The 18,184-nt window shown below is 43.7% G+C and overlaps 1 protein-coding gene across 1 annotated transcript in view; it reads left to right on the plus strand.

The window, feature by feature from the left end:
* Positions 1 to 1,005: 1,005 nt before the first annotated feature.
* The window catches only part of Skap1 (src kinase associated phosphoprotein 1), a 295,682-nt gene continuing 278,503 nt past the window's right edge, over positions 1,006 to 18,184 (plus strand). The window contains exon 1 of the mRNA XM_059271622.1: positions 1,006 to 1,164. Within this exon, the coding sequence (XP_059127605.1) occupies positions 1,119 to 1,164 (46 nt within the window). The 5' untranslated portion in view covers positions 1,006 to 1,118. The remainder of the gene's footprint in view (positions 1,165 to 18,184) is intronic.

An 18,184-nucleotide genomic window follows, 5' to 3' on the forward strand; every position in this document is an offset into this window, starting at 1 on the left:
CCTCCCCTCCCCTCCCCCTCCCCCCTCTCCCTCTCCCTCTGGAGATGGTAGAGGTGAACAAAGATGCAGAGGCCACATGTTAGATCATTTTCACCTACAAAGTCCTCCCCCTTTTCAAAGTCAGCTCTGGCATTTGGAGCCTGTGTCAAATGACACAAAGTGTCGCTCGCACAGGCACTTCCATCTTTTCTTCGCATTTATGCTGTTTCTTATAACATCCATGCCACTCTGTTTTCTTCATGGCCCGTTGTGAAAAACAAACAAACAAACAAACAAACAAACCAAACCAAACCAACCAATCAATGTTGGAGTAATTTTGCACTCACAGGCAGTTGTAAGAAATAACACAGAGGGTCCCATGAACCTTTGCCCAAGTTCACGGTGTAGTAACATCTTCAGTACCTGCCTACAACCCAGACTTGGGCACTGACTGTACTTTGAGAGGGAGCGGGCACAGCCCTGCGATCTCGTCGATCACTTTTTCTTCTGCTCTGAGAGAAAGAATTGTTTCCCATCTCTCTTCTCACAGACTCTCACCTGCGGGGGTGGGGGTGGGGGTGGCACTTTGTCTCTCTGTGTGTATTGCTGATTCTGCCAAATGTTGGGGATCTGCATTATCACCGGGGTTTCTGAGTAACCAGCACGGTTTCCCCTGGACAGCGAGCTGGATCAGCAATCGAGGCACTAGATCTTTGGCGGGGACTAAGGTCTTTTTTGGACTCTGCCTCTGCACCCCAGTTCAGGAACCACTGTGGCCTTTAAACCTGCCGCCCCAAGGTCAAATTGCCTAGTCCTTAGCAAGACCGCTGGTTCTTTGGAGTCTAGGAAATCTTTTGGTGCGGGGAGCAAAGGGCCACGCCTTTGACCTTGCGTGCTACCTCTGTCAAGGCGCGAGCCCTGGCGTGCACCTGCGCCCAGGGTCCCCGCGCCCGCAGCCCGCTGCGCGCGCCGCTTCCTGAGCGCGCGGCCGGCGGACCCGCCCTGCTGCTGGGCCCCGAGGCGACAGCCGAGGTACAGGTGCCCCGGGTGCAGATCGACTCCCTCTGCCCGCCGCCATCGGAGCAGGCCTCGCGTCCCTTGTCCCGCCTTCTGCTGCGGCCTCCCTCCCGCCGCGCCAAATGCAGGCTGTCGCCCTCCCCGAAGAGATCCGTTGGCTCCTGGAAGGTAACTCCTGGCACAGTGCCAGACCTCCGTCCTGACCCCTCCGGGAAGTCCCTTCAGAGCTGCGCTGAAGGCGAGAAAGGAGACACCAGGGCACTGGCCCTTCAGCCCTGTCACTCACTTAATACAAGCTCCAGGCTTCCAGAGTCCTCAATCCCACCCTTGTCCCCAAAGCCAGTCTCCCATCCTCCCACCTCAGGGTGCCTACCACTCCCTTGAGTTACACGCTTTCTGTTCCTTCTAGGCATCTGCATCACTGGGCATCACTCCTAGGTTTCTAAGGTCTTGTGAGCAAGGTTCATGGCATCCCTTGACTGCTTGCCTGGTCTTGAACCTGTTTCCCAAGGAATCCCTGAGGCCTGCAGTATAACGATTACCCTTCATCCTCCCCGGTCCTGACTCCTCACCTCACAGAAGACCCACGCCTTTCTGGGGAGAGATCTCCTAGACACACAATGGGGCTCTGTGGAAATTTACGGGTCTTTGGGCCAAACCTGGTGGTTAGGAGACTTCTTACAGGTGTAGAAACCCAAGGCCTCCTTTACCAGCCTGCCGACTTCGAGGACTGTCATCTGACCCAAGGGAAGCCTCAGAGTATGACATCCCTTCCCTTTCTAGAAGTGTCCCATTGTGATGGCTTCACCTTCAAACTATGGTGTCTAAACGGTCCTTTAGAGTTAAGGTCACTCTCTCTGACACTCAACATGCCCTCCTGGCACTCCAGAGAGACTTCCCTGATGGGCAATATCTTGTGCTTGGCTCCTGCAGTAAAAATCAGTTTCACTTGCTTTCCTGTGACTGACCTTCTTGGGAGGACAGAGGCCTGGAATCTGCAGTTGCTTAAGGGTCTCAAGAGGAAACTGCTCAGAATTAAGCCTTTTGGCATCCAGGCAACGTATTTGACACATAGTTAACAGATGGCCTGCTTTGGGCAGGTCATGATTTTGGCAAGCTGCGTTCTTTTCAGTTTCTCTCAATTTAATTGGTTTTCTATCTCCATTACCTTGTTATCTTGGTATAAACGCGTCCTAATCAAGGATTTGGCGAGTGCTTTTGGTTTCTGTTTGTAGCACTGTTTCTATTCTGGATTGCTTCTCTGTTAGAGCTGTCAGTGGGCATTTCTTTTGAGGCGATGTTTCAAAAATCTATTTTTTTTTTAAAGAAAAAGCTATTTATTTATTTTTTTGAGTGTAGATGTATGGGTGTGCATGTGCCACAGCACGTTTGTGGAGTTCCGATGGCAGCTGTTGGGAGTTGGCTCGATCCTTCCACCCTCTGGGTGTTGGGGATCGAACTCAGGCCTTCAGGCTTGGCAGCAAGCACCTCTATCCACTGAGCCATCCTAGGGGTTGAACATAGGACCTTTTACATGCTCGTCAAATGCTCTGCTACTGAGCTACATCCTCTAAACCATCTAAAATCTGCTTAGCTTGTGAACCAAGTGAAATCTGAACTATACTAATAAAAAGTGATTGGAGCCGGGCGGTGGTGGCGCACGCCTTTAATCTCAGCACTCGGTAGGCAGAGCCAGGTGGATCTCTGTGAGTTCGAGGCCAGCCTGGGCTACCAAGTGAGTTCCAGGAAAGGCACAAAGCTACACAGAGAAACCCTGTCTCAAAAAACCAAAAAAAAAAAAAAAAAAAAAAAAAAACAAAAAACAAAAAAAAACGTAATTGGAGGATAGAAGAAATCACCTGGGCATCTAGAGAGGTTGGTTCAATATTAGATACATAAAGGAATGTTGTAATTGTCTTTGGTTTTTAGAGAAGGAACTGTGGCCACGAGTTTAATTCTACCCTTGGATTTAAAGACAGGGTGTTTCTTTTTATTGATGTCAGTCATTTTATGAGAAGAAACCCATTTTACAAGCTTGTTAAATGATGCTTCGGTTTCATGCACAGCCTTGGTAGAAAAACCCTCTTATTTTCAGAGGCTTTGAGACGTAATCCACTCCTTTGACATTTTTGACGCACAGTTCTTTATTGTTCAAAACTGACACTTTGGTAAACAACTCATTTTTGCACCTGCCACCTTCCTTTAGCTCAGATTATTTTCTTGTTAGCTGACCATTTTTAATTGAAGTCTTCAGATCTCCTTCTAAAGCAGAACCTTTGTTTGCTGACAAGCAGAGCAGGGTATGAATGGAGATTAATTGCATGTCACATACTTCAGTATCAAACTTGCTGTCTTAACAATCCCTGATAGTGCTCGGGTCTTTGGAATATATAGAGGAGTCCGAGGTTGCATTTTGAGGAGCTTCACTGGTTATTTCTTTAAAGCCATTTTACCTTTTATTTTTTTTTAAGCTTGTAATTATCGTCTTGAGTCTGAAGTGGGGGAAAATGTAGAGTGGGATACGGCCGATGATTCTAATGAAAAATGGTGGAAGAGTATGTTTTTGAAAGGTTTGTGTGATAATAGCAACATATTGGTTATAGGTTTTTATTTTATTATTTTTTTTAATGGATCACAGTCTCTAGTGTAGACCAGCAAATGATTTGTTGTGTTACAAACAATTTGTGGATATTAGAAATCCAAAATGGTCATCAATTTTCTGTCTGTGTCTGGTTACTTCTCCTCCCACCACCCACCTTTTAAGGTTAATCGTTAACAATTAGAAAATGTGTAGGTCCTGATCTCTGTAGAGTCGCTCAGTGGGAGGGAGTCACAGGATATGAAAGCTGAGGCTGCTGCCACCACACAGCACGGGGGTGGAGTTTCCACAATGAATTACTGCTTTCATAACCAAGTCATAAGCATTTGCACAGTGATTTAAGGCCGGCCATCACGGCCATAACTTAAACATTTATTTATTTATAGCAACAGGAGCATAAAATGACAGGGGCATCTTTTGATATAATCTGTGTGCCTTAAAAAATAAAATATGCAAAGCACTGTGGAATGTTTATACCAAAAATTTTGCATAATGAGGGTCTAAAATTAATTTTAAGTATAAGATTTTAAACATTTGAAGATGTCTTATTTGACATGGAAATCCCACTTCTAGGAATCTGTTAGAGAAATTAAAACACGAAATATGTATACAAAAGTTTACCCTGGATGCCAATGAGGTGGGGAAAGCAGGTGACGGTTGAATGAACCATGGGGCATCCATCTTAGTTTGCACCCACTACAAAAAATGCAGGAGATCTGTCTGTGTGTCTGTCTGTCACCTGTCTATCTTAGTTTGCAAAGTGTCCGTTTCACGTTCTTAAGACTAAAAGAGTGAAATACACATTAGTACGTATAATGGCCCATTTTTACTTGAAAACAAAAAGCCAAAAAATGTTGCATACATCAGATATGTTTGTGTAAGCTTCAGAGAAAGTGCAAATGGGGGTATCCCAAGCTCTTAAGTTGCCTTTTAGGGATAGCAAGTGTGGTGGAGGTTGATGATTTTTATTACATATACCTTCATGTTGATTGAATTGTGTCAAAGTTATTTATTACTTTTGTAATCAGGAAATAATAGTCAGGTTATTAAAAAAAAAAAAGAAGAAAAGAGAAGAAAAAAAAGAACAGGTAAACAGAAGCCCCAAGAGGTGAGGGGTTTAAGAGGCCATTAACTACAGGTGTGGTTGGTTTTTTCCTGCTTAGTTATGGGAAGGTTAGTGGAAAGTGAAAAACAAACAAACAAACAAAAACAACTTCTCTGTGCGTTTTTTGGCAAATGACAAAGGGCAGAGAAGTTTTTAGTAACCCAGGCAACAGCGTCTTCCAATCGGCCCTGTCGAGCAGCAGGGACAAACTGGTCCCATATCAGTGACTAAAGCAGGCACAGATAAGGAAACAGGGCATCTTCCGCGTTATTGAAAGAGGAGGAAATATTCAGGTCTGTTCTCAAGTAGTCAGGCTTCAGATGTAGAAGTTATCTCTCCGCTTTTGTTTTTCGATAACCGTGCTGAAAACAAGAAACAATGGAATGCTGGCAGTTTGCTAATCTTTGTTGCACAGATACAAACATAGTATCCTCTTCCTGGTCTTTCTAGCCACGCCCCCCTCAGTTGTGTGTGTCTCTGTTTCTGTCTCTGTCTCTCATTCTAAGTGAGAAGGAGGTGCAACAGATACTCCCTGGGTTTGTAAGGCAACTTGCTGACCTCATCCTGATAGCTGATAGACCAAACTGCCTACGTGGTGCCTCCATGATGTGTCTTGGAACATGGGCTGACCTGAAACATCACTGTATGCTGCAGTGAGCGCTCCCTGGCACTGACCCTCGTATCCCAATGATTACTTACTTTTTAAACTTTAATAGTCATTAGTCACTACCTTCCAGATAGTTTTCCAGATCTGGATTGGTAGACGCCGATGAAAGTGGAAAACCCCTTTTAGTATAGCAAAGCTCTGACTACCAGGAACTTGAAGTGGTATGTTGCTCTGGATAGCGAAGGTTCCTTCAAATAGTCTAACTTGCGAACATTTTTGATGAATTCCTTTAAAACATGAATTAGGAACTTTCCCCATTTCTTCAAATGAATCTCTTTGAAATACTTTTAAACTCAGCCTTATGATAGTGAATGTCTGTTGTTCAAAGCTGTTTCTGCCATGGTTATTCCTGGGTTGCCTCTGGAAGGTCCATGTCTGGTTTGTTCATTTATGTGGAGCTGGGGACTGACCCAAGCCTCAGCAGGCTAGTTCAGGATCTGTCTCTGAGCGCACTCCAGCTACTTTGTGTGCTTTGTTCGTGCCTTTTATTACCCACTTAGTGATGCTGAGGCCTGTCACTATCCAGTTGGCTAGATCTGTGTCTTCGGTGCTTCTGGAACATCAGCAAATTGGGTATTTTGGAGCTCTGTGTAAAAGTAGATATGAAGGGCATCTTTGATCGGGAAATGTAGTTCACTGGTATAGTGCTTAGCTGGCAATTCAAAGACCTTGGTTCGATTCCCAGTACTGTGTGTGTGAGAGAGAGAGAAAGAGAGAGGGGAGGCAGGTAGACAGACAGACAGACGGACGGATGGACGTTGTATGTGCTGGGGTGAGAGTTTTTTCCTGTGGGTTCTAAGTGACTGAAGTGAGGTCATAAGCCTTGGCAGCAAGCACCTTTGCCCTCTAAGCCCTCTCAACAGCCCGAAGTGGTTTTCTTGGTAAACAAGTGCCCAGGCTCTCAGGGGTGGGCTTTGTAATGTGTGTTTGGTTGCTTTGCCTTTCTTTGTTTTTTTTTTTTAGGTTAACTTTTGGTACTGGTGGTCTCAAAAACCTGAATCCTGGGTGCTCAGATGTGAGTGTAGTTCTGTTTAATGTTTATTTTTCACTATTGAAATTTCTGAAATCACGAAGTATACAATCCCCTGTGGCCAACTATTGTTAAATTTCCATGTATTCTATGGATTTCTTTCTTTGGAGAGATAACATTGTTTCTAGAAGAAAATACCTAAGTGAACATTAGGAAACAGTCTATTTTATTTTATTGAGACAGTGTCTCACTGTGTATCCCTGGCTGGCCTTGAACTCACTATGTAGACCAGTCTGGCCCCCAGCTCACAGAGATCTACCTGCCTTTGTCTCTGCCTCCCAAGTGCTGGGATTAAATGTGTGTGCAACCACACCTGGCTCAATAATCTATTCACTGATTTAAAAATAATTCTAGGAACAAGATGCTAGTTCAGCCTCATTTCCTCTTAAATTTTCAGGGACAGCTAACTTTTTTTTTTTAATTAAGTGAACAGACTTAGTTTATGCCGTAGTTTTGTTACTTGTAACACTGAGAAGCCACTAAGGCCTTAGAGGTGGATGGCACCCCTCCAGGAGAGCCTACGAGAAGAGAGTGGGTAGGGAAGGTTTGGATTGTGGAGAAGAGGAAAGAAAACTAGGGGAAGAAGGGCTTTCCAGGAGTCCATCCCAGGCCACCTGGCTGATGGTGCTGGACACAAGTTAGTGACTTAAGTGTGTCATGAGTGAGCATCCATGTATCCTTCCCAACTTGTCATGCCTGGCACACCACACCACCCAAACCACAGCAATCCCCAGTAGGACACAGTGGAAACACTGGATTCCAGGCTGCTGGTAGTCTGTACATTTAAGTAAATCTCATAACTATCCCTTTAAGTCACACGTTACTGGTCCTTAGAAGGAGTGGTTCAGTTTCTGCAAATCTCAGGATGGCCTTTGATAGAAACCAAGCAGTAATTCCTAACTCCTTGTTACAGGTGTGTGGGAGTTATCAGCCCAGTAGGAGTTCTACAGTCACCTTTAAAGACCCCAGTAAAACTTAGATCTTAGATTAGCGATTCGTTTCCCCACCCTTTACTGGCAGTCTTCATGGAAATGTTTTCTTGTCTGTTTATGGACCAATTAAATGAAAATTCCATAGTTGAAAAAAATGACTTTCTCCATGTAGCCCTTGCTGTCCTGGAACTCGTTCTGTAGACCAGGCTGGCCCTGAACTCAGAGATCCACCTGCCTCTGCCTCCCAAGTGCTGGGATCAAAGGCATGCGCCACCGCCGCTTTTGACTTTTACTTTTGTTAAGAACTCATTTTAAAAACTTAATATTAAATTTTTGATTTGACAACTAATTATCTTTCTCCTTTTTTGAGGCAAGGTCTCACTGCAAAGTCTTGGATGGCTGGGAACTTACTATGTAGACCAGGCTGGCCAAGTTACAGAGATCCATCTGCCTCTGTCTCCTGATGGTCATTTTTTAAAATTGTATGAAGCTTCTTCATTTAATTTTATGTTTAAGTGTTTTCCTGCATATATGTTTGTGTACCACAGGCCTGCTTGGTGTCCGTGGAGGTCAGAAGGTGGTATGGAATTCCCTGAAAGTAGAGTTACATACAAATGACTGTGAAGGGTGTGCTGGGAAATGAGCCTGAGTCCTTTGAAAGAGTAACAAGTGCTCTTACCCACTGAGCCATTTCTCCAGCCCCTTAACAGTCATTCCTAAACACATTTTGACCTTTTGTTAAGCAGTAAAACTTGACAGTAAGGCTAAGATCACACCTACCATCATTGTTTTCACTTTCAGGAAATCGCCACTATACATTAGAGCACATTGCGTTGGTGGGAGTTAAACCTGGTGATTGTTTCTGCGCGATGACCCTAAAGCCATGTGGTGTTTATGCTTTTAATTCTCCTTCTCTTCATTGTAGATGAAACAATGAAAAAGCCTACATACTTACAACACAGAGACAATACAACCCTGGAACTAAGACATAGCAACAAGGACTTTAGGTTAAGCTTTATTTAACTGGTGGCCAACCTTGACATCTGGCGTTAACACTTTTCCTTTGGGGGTCTAATAATCTAGCCATGGAAATATTTGCATATGTACAGGACAATGGGTAGACAGGGATAGTCTCTGCAGCACTGTGAAAATAGAAGAATAAAGTAGAAATAACACAGGCCTCCATCAACAGGAAAGCAAGATGTGAGCTATTGTACAGCATCTAAATACATACACCATGTGCACACCCACACTGATTGGTAGGTAGGGAGACTAGACTGATTGTGTGATTCAAGTGGGAAGGTTGCTAACTCTGTTAAAATGTTAAAGACTGGGCTGGCAGGGTGGCTCAGCGGGTAAAAGCGCTTGCTGCCCAAGCCTGATGACCTGAGTTCCATCCCCAGAACCGATGGCGGAAGGAAAGACCTGACTCCTGAAAGTCGTCCTCTGAGCCTCACGTGCACGCCATGGCATATCCACCTCCCCACACACAATAATAAACAAATGAAACTGGAAAAGCCAAATGCTCCCGTATGTCACGTCAATAGCGTAGAATGGAGTATATCTCTGAGCTATTTTTATAGTGGTTGTGATAGCGGCGTTAGTGAAGGCATGGGGCAGATGGTGCCCTTATGCGCTGTTTAGGTACGGCCATTTTGGGAAATTATTTGGAATTGAACGCATTCCTACCCAATACCTTATAATTCCACTCCTGGAAATTTACCTAAGAGAAATGAGTATTCATAGCGCAATCGTCCTGTCTTAGTCACTGTGTATTGCTGTGAAGAGACACCATGACCATGACAACTCTTATAAAGGAAAGCATTTAATTGGGGCTCGCTTACAGTTTCGGAGGTTTAGTCCACTGTCATCATGGTGGGAAGCATGGCAGCGTGCAGGCAGAAGCTGGAACAGTAGTTGAGAGCTACACCCTGATCTGTAGGTAGAGAGAGACCCTGGGCCTGACATGAGCTTTTGAAACCCGAAAGCCCAGCCCTCGTGACACACTTCCTCCAACAGGTCCAAGTCTTCTAATCCTTTCAATCCTTTCAAATAGTGCCACTACCTGGTGACTAAGCATTTGAATAGATGACCCTATCTCAATCCTTTCAAATAGTGCCACTACCTGGTGACTAAGCATTTGAATAGATGACCCTATCGGGGCCATTCTCATTCAGTCACCACCTCCAAAGCTGAAAATGGCTCATTAGTTAGCAGGGAAGAGCAGATGCTGAACAACTTGTTCAAACAAGGGAATACCACAGAGCAAAAAGTGACTAATCTATACAATCTTAAAACCAATCCATTGAGTACAGACACACAAGAGCATTTGAAATGGTAGACTCTGTAATGACAGAAGTCAGAATGATGGTTAGTTTTGAGGCGGGCCACTGATAAGGAAGATTCTAGAAGGATGGAAGCTTTTCTGTGTTGCGCTTTGTGTTAGCCGCATAGGTGTATGTATGTTAAAGTCAAGATTAGTGTACTAATTGAGCAGATGGTGTACTTTGGTGTTGCACTAGCGCCTAGACAAGTCCTGGCAATTAGTGGGAGGCCCTTGGTTTGACTCCAGCAGTGCCAAAAAAAATTAGTGTATTTCATGTATATAAATTATAAATCAATAAACTACTGGTAAGAAAGGAAAAAAATACAATGAGAGAATGGTGGGAGGAATGAAAGGAGGAGGGAGGAAAGATGAACTTATAATGGTGAATAAAGAGGCACACACAAAAGTTATTGTTTGGTTGGAACCTCCAGCTAGCCCCTGCATGATCTGGAAAGCTCCATTTCTGTCTCTCTCTCCGAACAAAGGAAAGGTATCCAAAAGCCTGGCTCCACATCCATGGTGGCTACTGCAGCTTCTTCCCCTGAAGTTGCCAGCCACCCAACTCCCCACCTACAGTGCTCACCTTTTGACCATCCTTGGGCACAAACCCAGCTTGTGGCAGACACATCATCACCCCTCACCTATAACCTATAAAGTCTCCCTGCTTTAGTTTGTGGGTGTGTCTTCTCTGGCCTTGATCTCTGAGACTAGAGAACCAGCCTGGGAGTTGCTTTGCTCAAATAAACCTATTGTTATACTTATTTGATTCGGTTTGCTCTGGCTTATTGCATTGACAGAGAAACCTATTATTGGGGGGTACAGAAAATCTATTAGTTATCAGAAAGGAAAAAAAATTAATAGAAGTATAATTCTAAGTAAGTTTATTAAAGTTCAGTTAGAAGACTGGGAAGATGGATCAGTTGCTCTGCAAGCCTAGTGATCAACTGCATTTGATTCTAGGAACTCACATTAAAAAAAGGGGTGGGGGTCAGATGGGGCTGGAGAGATGGCTCAGAGGTTAAGAGCACTGACTGCTCTTCCAGAGGTCCTGAGTTCAATTCCCAGCAACCATATGGTGGCTCACAACCATCTATAATGAGATTTGGTGCCCTCTTCTGGCATGCAGGCAGAACACTGTGTACATAATAAATAAATAATTCTTTTTTTTTTTTTAAAGCCACATGTAGAGGCTCACATCTGCAATCCCAGCACTCCTACCACAAGACAGCAGGCCTCAGAGATAGAAGAATCACCTGGAACCTCAGGAGCAGCTAGCGTTTAACACACAGCACAGCAGAAACAAGAGGAAACCTTTCTAAACAGGGTAAAATGTCCAGTTAGGGACCTGGGGATGTAGCTCAGTGGTAGAACAAGTGTCTGGCAAATAAAATCACCAGGACCAAAAAAATAAGTTAGTTAATCAATAGAGTTACATATATTTTGTTTTGTTTTGTTTTTTGAGACAGGATTTCTCTGTGTAGCTTTGCGCCTTTCCTGGAACTCACTTTGGAGACCAGACTGGCCTCGAACTCGAGTTACATATATTTTTAAAGACAGTTTCTGTGTGTGTGTGTGTGTGTGTGTGTGTATCTGTAAGGGGCATGTGCAGGTACTCACAGAGGCCAGAAGAGTTATAACTGGAGTTATAGGCAGCTGTGAGCCACCCGACCTGGGTGCTGAGAAGTGAACGTGGATCCTTTGCAAGAGCAGGAACAGTTTGAATTCTTTACTACTGAGCTATCTTTCCAGCTGGAGTCAGATGTTTTCCACGGTTATTTAGGTATCCCACATCATGTTCAAACATTTGAGTTATAATATATAATATCTTAATTGATTCAAACTATTACACAGTTTAAGTATAAATACAAATATCTACTACTAATTATGTCTTAGTAAAATTCCTATTTTGTGATTTAACACCTTATTTTCCCATAACATACTAATATTAGAATGTCAACAATGTTAGGAAAACATCCCAGATGAGAAGCTGTGTTGTGTGTGTGTGTGTGTGTGGTGTGTGTGTGTGTGTGTGTGTGGTGTATGCACCACGCATACATGCAGGTGTGTCTGCAGAGAGTAGAGGAAGATGTTGAGTACCCTGCTGTCTCTCTCCACTCTATTCCTATGAGGCAGAGTCTCTCACTGGACTTGGAGGACAGGAAGCCCCAGTGGTCCACTTGTTCTCGCTCCCTGGTCCTAGTGCTGACGTTACAAATATGCATGCATGGCCACAGCAGGCTGTTTTGTTTTGTTTTGTTTTGTTCTAAGCAGTGCTAGGATTTGAACTCATAACCCTACGCCTCTGCAGCAAGCACTCTTACCCACTGAGCCATCTCCTCAGCTCCTCGAGATGAGAATTTACACATTTCATGAATTATCCTATCAGAGTCATTGATCTTCAGAAAAGACTTGCTGTTTGAATGCTAAGACTGTTCTGTTCCCGAGCTCTGTCTGTCCCATGTCTCCTATGCAAGCCGAATGTAAGATGAAACAGTGGGACTGTTTATAGCCAGCAGCTATAGTCACCCAGCCTATAATGCAGCATTGACAGACCAGAAAATCAAGCAACAAATTTGGAAATACAAGGGAAATAAATATGAACAAATGTTGCAGAAATTATAAGATTTCTATAGGGTGTAATGGCTTATAGCATGAAAAAAATTAGATCTTTGATGGCTACATCAACATGTTAAGATCCTCAGGTGATGGTAAGATTAAAACATATCTTTTCCTATATTTAAAATGATTAAAAACTGCTTGCGTACTATGCTTAATGAAATTAGTTAAAAATATCATCTTAATAGCTAGTTCTAGACTCTCTCTTAGGAAATGAACTGTCACTGTTGAGGTAATAACATCATCATTATTGCTATTATTATCATTACCATAATCACTAGTATTATTAGAGACACCATCTCACTCTGTGGACCAGGCTGTCCTTGAACTCAAAGAGGTCCACCTGTCCCTGCCTCCTGAGTGCTGAAATTAACGGTGTGAGCCTCAACCCCCACATACCCCCATCCCCACTGGAAAAATACTTCTTTTGTTATGTTCTGAAGGCTGAAACAACCAAACAGATAGTTAGGCTACAACTACTAGCCAGGAACAAAATGTCTTTTGATTTTGTCCTGCATAGGAGAAAGGCAGAAAATGTGAAGAAGGTGAAAAAGTCTTGGAACTAAATCAGACGGAGGGCTAGATGGTACATGCTCTACTAACAGAGGTGCAAGGTGCTTAGGAATGAGGAAATCCTTTGAACGACTGCTATGCAAATCCCCCTCATGTTCCCGGCACTGCCAGCATCTCCAGCCAGCGATGTCTTCTGCATTCACAGGCCTGTCCCGTGAATAGTGTTTTGTGGAAACTGAGGAAGAAGAGAGGTCTAAACCAGGATTTCTCAACCTCGAAACTACTGACAGTTTGAGCTGGAAAAGTCTTCGCGGTTGGGGCTGTCCTCTGTGTTCTAGAAGTTCAGCAGCATCCCCACTTCTACTCACTGGGTGCCAGTAGCCATCTCGCCAGTGGTGTCAATCAAAAGTCCCTAGAGATTGTCAAAACCTCAGAAGGATCCTGGTTGGCAACAGCTGTTGTAAGCCTAGATAACCAGGACAGAGAGTGTGTAGACGTGTGGGACCTGTAAGGAGTGGGACTCTGAGAAGCCTGCTCCTTGAAACTGACCTGGGATTGGAGGAGAGCTCTGGGTTTCCCCAGGAGGAAGTTCTCACCAAGAGTTCAGAGGTCTGGGTAGTTCTAACGTCTACACTGTTCTCAGAATGAAGTTCAAATAACCCGACCACACCCACACCTCGCCCCCAGCTTCCTTGCCTTGTGAAAATTTGCAAGCATGCCTTTGCTTATCTTGTTAGTCCATCATTGCTTTTCTGCAGGAGGGGAGACTTGTAAGGACTCTTTCAAGGTCCCCATCCATCCTTTAGATCAGTGGGTCTCAACTTCCCTAATGCTGTGACCCTTTAATACAATTCTTCATGGTGGGGTGACCCCCAGCCATAAAATCATTTCTTTGCCACTTCATAATTATGATTTTGCTACTGTTGTGGATTGCAATGTAAATATCTGACATGCAGTTTGGGAATCTATAGAAAAGATTGTTTGACACCTGTAGTTGGAAGTTTTCCTGTATCCCGGCCTGCTGGCAGTCTGGACAAATCTCTCCCACTTGAGTCCCCCAAGTAAACACACAGAGGCTTATATTAATTATAACAGCATGGCCATTAGCTCAGGCTTATTACTGATTAGCTCTTTCACTTAAATTAACCCATAATTCTTATTTTTGTTTAGCTGTGTGGCTTGGTACCTTTTCCCAGTTCTACCTTGTTATCTTGCTTCCTCTGTGTCTGGCTGGGGAGTCCTGACTCTGCCTTCCTCTTCCCGTCTATCTGTTTGGATTTTCTGTCTGCCTCTAAGCTGCCTTTCCATAGGTCAAATGACTTTATTTATCAACCAGTCAGAGCAACATATTTTCGCAGCATACAGAAAGACATTCCCCTATCAAAAACCCCAGAGGGGTCTCGACCCACCAGTTGAGAATCTCTGCTTTAGAGCCTCTGGATGATTTCTATGAGAAACTTTGCAGGAAGGAGAGAAGTTTGCCCCATGTCTTTGCTGTTATCTAGCCTGCAGTCCACCGAATGTCCTACACCTCTACAGATTCCCAAACACACAGTTTTTCCATTCCAATATTTCACTTAAAATTTTGCTTTGTAGAATCTTTGAGGTCGCATTTAAAAAATTCTGTATTAATCTGTTCTTGTATGATTAAGCATGTATGAGGGGGAGGGCTCTGTTAACCTTGCTATAGAGAGATTTGCTTCATGTGTGTGCTTGTATGTGTCTAAAACAGTATTTTCTTTTTTATTTGTTATTCCTTTTTTGTTGTTGTTGTTGGTTTCTTGAGACAGGCTTTCATTGTGTTCACTGCTTGAACTTGTGCAGACAACCATAGCTGTTGTGAGCTTATGGTCCTTCTGCTGTGTCACCTCGAGGAGACATTGTTTCAGAGCACTTCGTCCAACCTTGGGCAGAAAGAAAACACAATCTTTCGGCCAGACCTTGATATTTTCATCCTCTTGCCTCCACCTCCTGAGTGTTAGGATTACAGATGTGTGCTACCACACCCCATTTATCCAGTGCTTGGGACCAAACCCAGTCCTTCAGGCACGCTAGGCAAGCACTCGACCAACTGAGCTACATTCCCAACCCAAAGAAGTCTACCTTGTGTTTCTTTTGAGACAGGGCTGCATATAGACCAGACTGGCCCCACTATATAGCTGAGGCTGGCCCTGGACTCCCTCATCCTTCTGTCTCTACTCCCTGTGCTCTGGAATTAAAGGAATATATCACCATTGCCAGCTTATTTTATTTTAACTTAAATCTAAATAGCCACATGTAGTTAGTGGCCACCGCACTAGAGAGTACAGTTTAAATATCCAAGGCAAAATGAAGAGTCCAAGAAAGAAGCCCATGATAGAAAAAGTAAGCAATCAACAGGGAGGCTGGAAAAATATTATTATAGCTGTGATTTTGAAATGCTATACAAATGCACACTTGTCAAATTCTTGAAGTATGATGTATATAATAAAACATTGATAATTTTCTCTGTTAGAAATCTTCACATTGACAGAAAGAGCCAAAAGACACCAACTCATTACTATTGTTGACTTGAGGGACAGGGTTGCATTCCTCTTTAAGTCATAAGGGTAAAGCAGACTCAATAAAATGCTAAAATGTGTAACTTCTAAGCCCCTCAAAGGCAGGGGGAACAACATTTAATAATTGTCTTAGGCCGTTTGGGCTGCTCTAACAAAACGCTACTAGCCGTTTATAAGCAACACATATTTATTTTTCATGGTTTTACAGACTAGGAAGTTTAGACCAAGACACTGGCGGATTTGATGTCTGGTGAGGGTCTGCTTGGTGTTTCAGAGGTGACACTTTCTGTGTTCTTTCATGGTAAAAAGGACAAGTCATGACCCTGGGCCTCTTTTTTATAAAGTCTCTGACCTCCATCAGGACAGTCAATCACCTCCCAAAGGCCCCACTTTTAATACTACCACGTTGGTGACTGTGTTTCAGCATGTGGATTTGGGGGAGACGCAGGCATTCAGATTGTAGAGGTGACCTAAGCAAATGCTCACAGACAAGTTAAAAACTGGACGGATGAATACGGTATACAAAACTGTCCACACAGTGTGCCCTGCTAATACAGTATGTGTGGGCAATAAGGGTGGAAAGATGTGGGGACGTGGTGATAAACGGAAGAGCCTGGGGAAGGGCAGGGCATGACAGCAAAATCAGCCGAGGGTTGTGGAAGCAAAACAGGGATTAACTCAATGCAGCTAGAGAAGCCGGCCATTTCTGTGGTCGAGCCCACCTAGGACAGCCATTTAGGTTTAAACAGTATATGCAGATAATATGGGGACTTCTTAGAACAATTCAAGAAACCTGGACTACTAACCAGTGAGTCTATGGGATTAACTCAATTAATTAATTGAAATGAACATTTTAACCTATGTTAATCCTTTTACCCACAGACAAAAACAAACAAACAAAACAACACCTCAAATATTTTCTTGGGTGCAATGCCAGTTACAGGCAGGAATGCATCCATTATTCTTCTCAGAAATGTGAGTTCTGCTTTAGTAGTTCAAATACTTCGCACAATATCCCCTCCAGGAACACTTTTATTGGTATTTGGTTGGTGGAATTGTTTTCAACAGCGCTGCCTCATTCATCTTGCCTCCAAATAAAAGGTTGATTGAAGCAAACTTTTGAGTTTTAGAAACATACATCAACAAAAAACATTTGCAACTGTTAGAAGCTCTGGCTTAAGTATTTTCCCCCTAGAGTGTCAGGAGCATTATTGAGAAAACAGAAAGAAGCCACATTTATCTTTCAGTCGTTAGAAAAAAAATGTAACCCTCAAGATGTCATTCTTCTCCAAGTAAACAAAATAGTAACCTTGGAAAGGGACAAGGTCGGAGAATTTGGGAGAAACATCAGAAACTCTTACCAGCCATGAACTGGGGGGCCCTGGCCCCGCAAAGCCGGCAGCCTTAGAGCTGCAGGGACAGGACCGTATTGTGTCTCCAGTGTTGTAGATGCTTTCTAGTCCCTTGTCCCAGTGTTCCCCCGCCCCCAACCCCTCCACCCCCGTTCTGACTTCCTTGCACAGACATCTGGAACCTGAGGGCATTTTCCTTTTAGGGCAGGTATGCATTTTAATGGGAACATGCGTCTTTGCCAAAGCTGTGTTTACCTTTTAAATAGGAGATTTAAAGTTATCGTGTGTTACTTTTAGTACAAAAATACTATGCGTTTGTGAGCGTGCCTCCCAGATGATCATTGCCACCACTATTTTCCCTCCTGACCTTGTTTAGCTCCTTCTCTGTGATCCGGGACCTCCAGAGACATTGGTGAATGTCACTCCTGCAGCCGTCACTTCCCTTTTTGGTGGCTCCTGTCATAATTCTAACTGTGCATCGGAGTGTCTAGCCTTCGCTAGATCCATCCCGCTCGTTTTCTCCATGCTCATTGACTACGTGGTGAAGAGTAGGAGCATTTGGGTGTGGTATGATTTACGGCAGGCGACTGGCATCTTTTCCACCTGAGAACTTGACCATCACGTGGTACTGCTCACTCCCTAGCTGAAGGCAACTGTGGGCATACCCCGTAAGCATCTCATCCTCCGTTTTGACACTGAATATTGCAATTACAGGGACCTCAAGGCATCCCGATCTGACAGAACACGATGTCTGTAGAGGAAGAGGGCTTGTTTTCTTTTTTGGTGTTTGTTGTTGTTTTCGAGTGCCAAACATCAGATCCAGGACCTTGCTCATGTACCAGGCAAGCATTCTACCCCTGAGCTATATTCCCCACAAAGAGCTCTTTTTAGCAAATCCGTTGTCTACTTAATGGGAAAAACTACTAACAGGATTGTGACTAGAGAGAAGTGGGGCATTGCAGGATGGCTTAACCCGCATGTAGCCCCTCCTTCTGACTTCGGGTTCATCTAGAAACTTGGGGGGGGGGTTGTAGAGCGGACTCTAAATAAACAATGAGATCGATGGAAGAGGCCACCTCTGTGTCTTTTGGCTCCTCTGAGAAGATGTTAACTGCAGGTAAAGAAATGAACACTTCGCTCCTTCCTATCGAGAGGAAAGGCTTTCACATAATTAATCCGAAGGAAAACTAAAACAGGACAGGAGAACTAAAACAGGACAGTCTCTAAGAAAAGAAGCAACTCGTCCTTAGCAGTCTCACCAGGGCCGTAATTATAACCCGCTGGTGCATTTCAACATATGGAGTATGAAGATATTTTACTTATAAGAATTTAGTAAGGATAGTTGTCAACTCTATATCAATAAAACTGGGTGAGGGAAGAATTTAGTAGGAAAATTCAATGACAGTGTGTGTGTGTGTGTGTGTGTGTGTGTGTGTGTGTGTGTGTGTGTGTGTGTATGAGTGTATATACGTGTATGTTTTACGAGAAGAAAGTGAACAGTTTAACTT

The sequence above is a fragment of the Peromyscus eremicus genome, chromosome 8a (assembly GCF_949786415.1).
Source record: "Peromyscus eremicus chromosome 8a, PerEre_H2_v1, whole genome shotgun sequence".
Lineage (NCBI taxonomy): Eukaryota > Metazoa > Chordata > Mammalia > Rodentia > Cricetidae > Peromyscus > Peromyscus eremicus.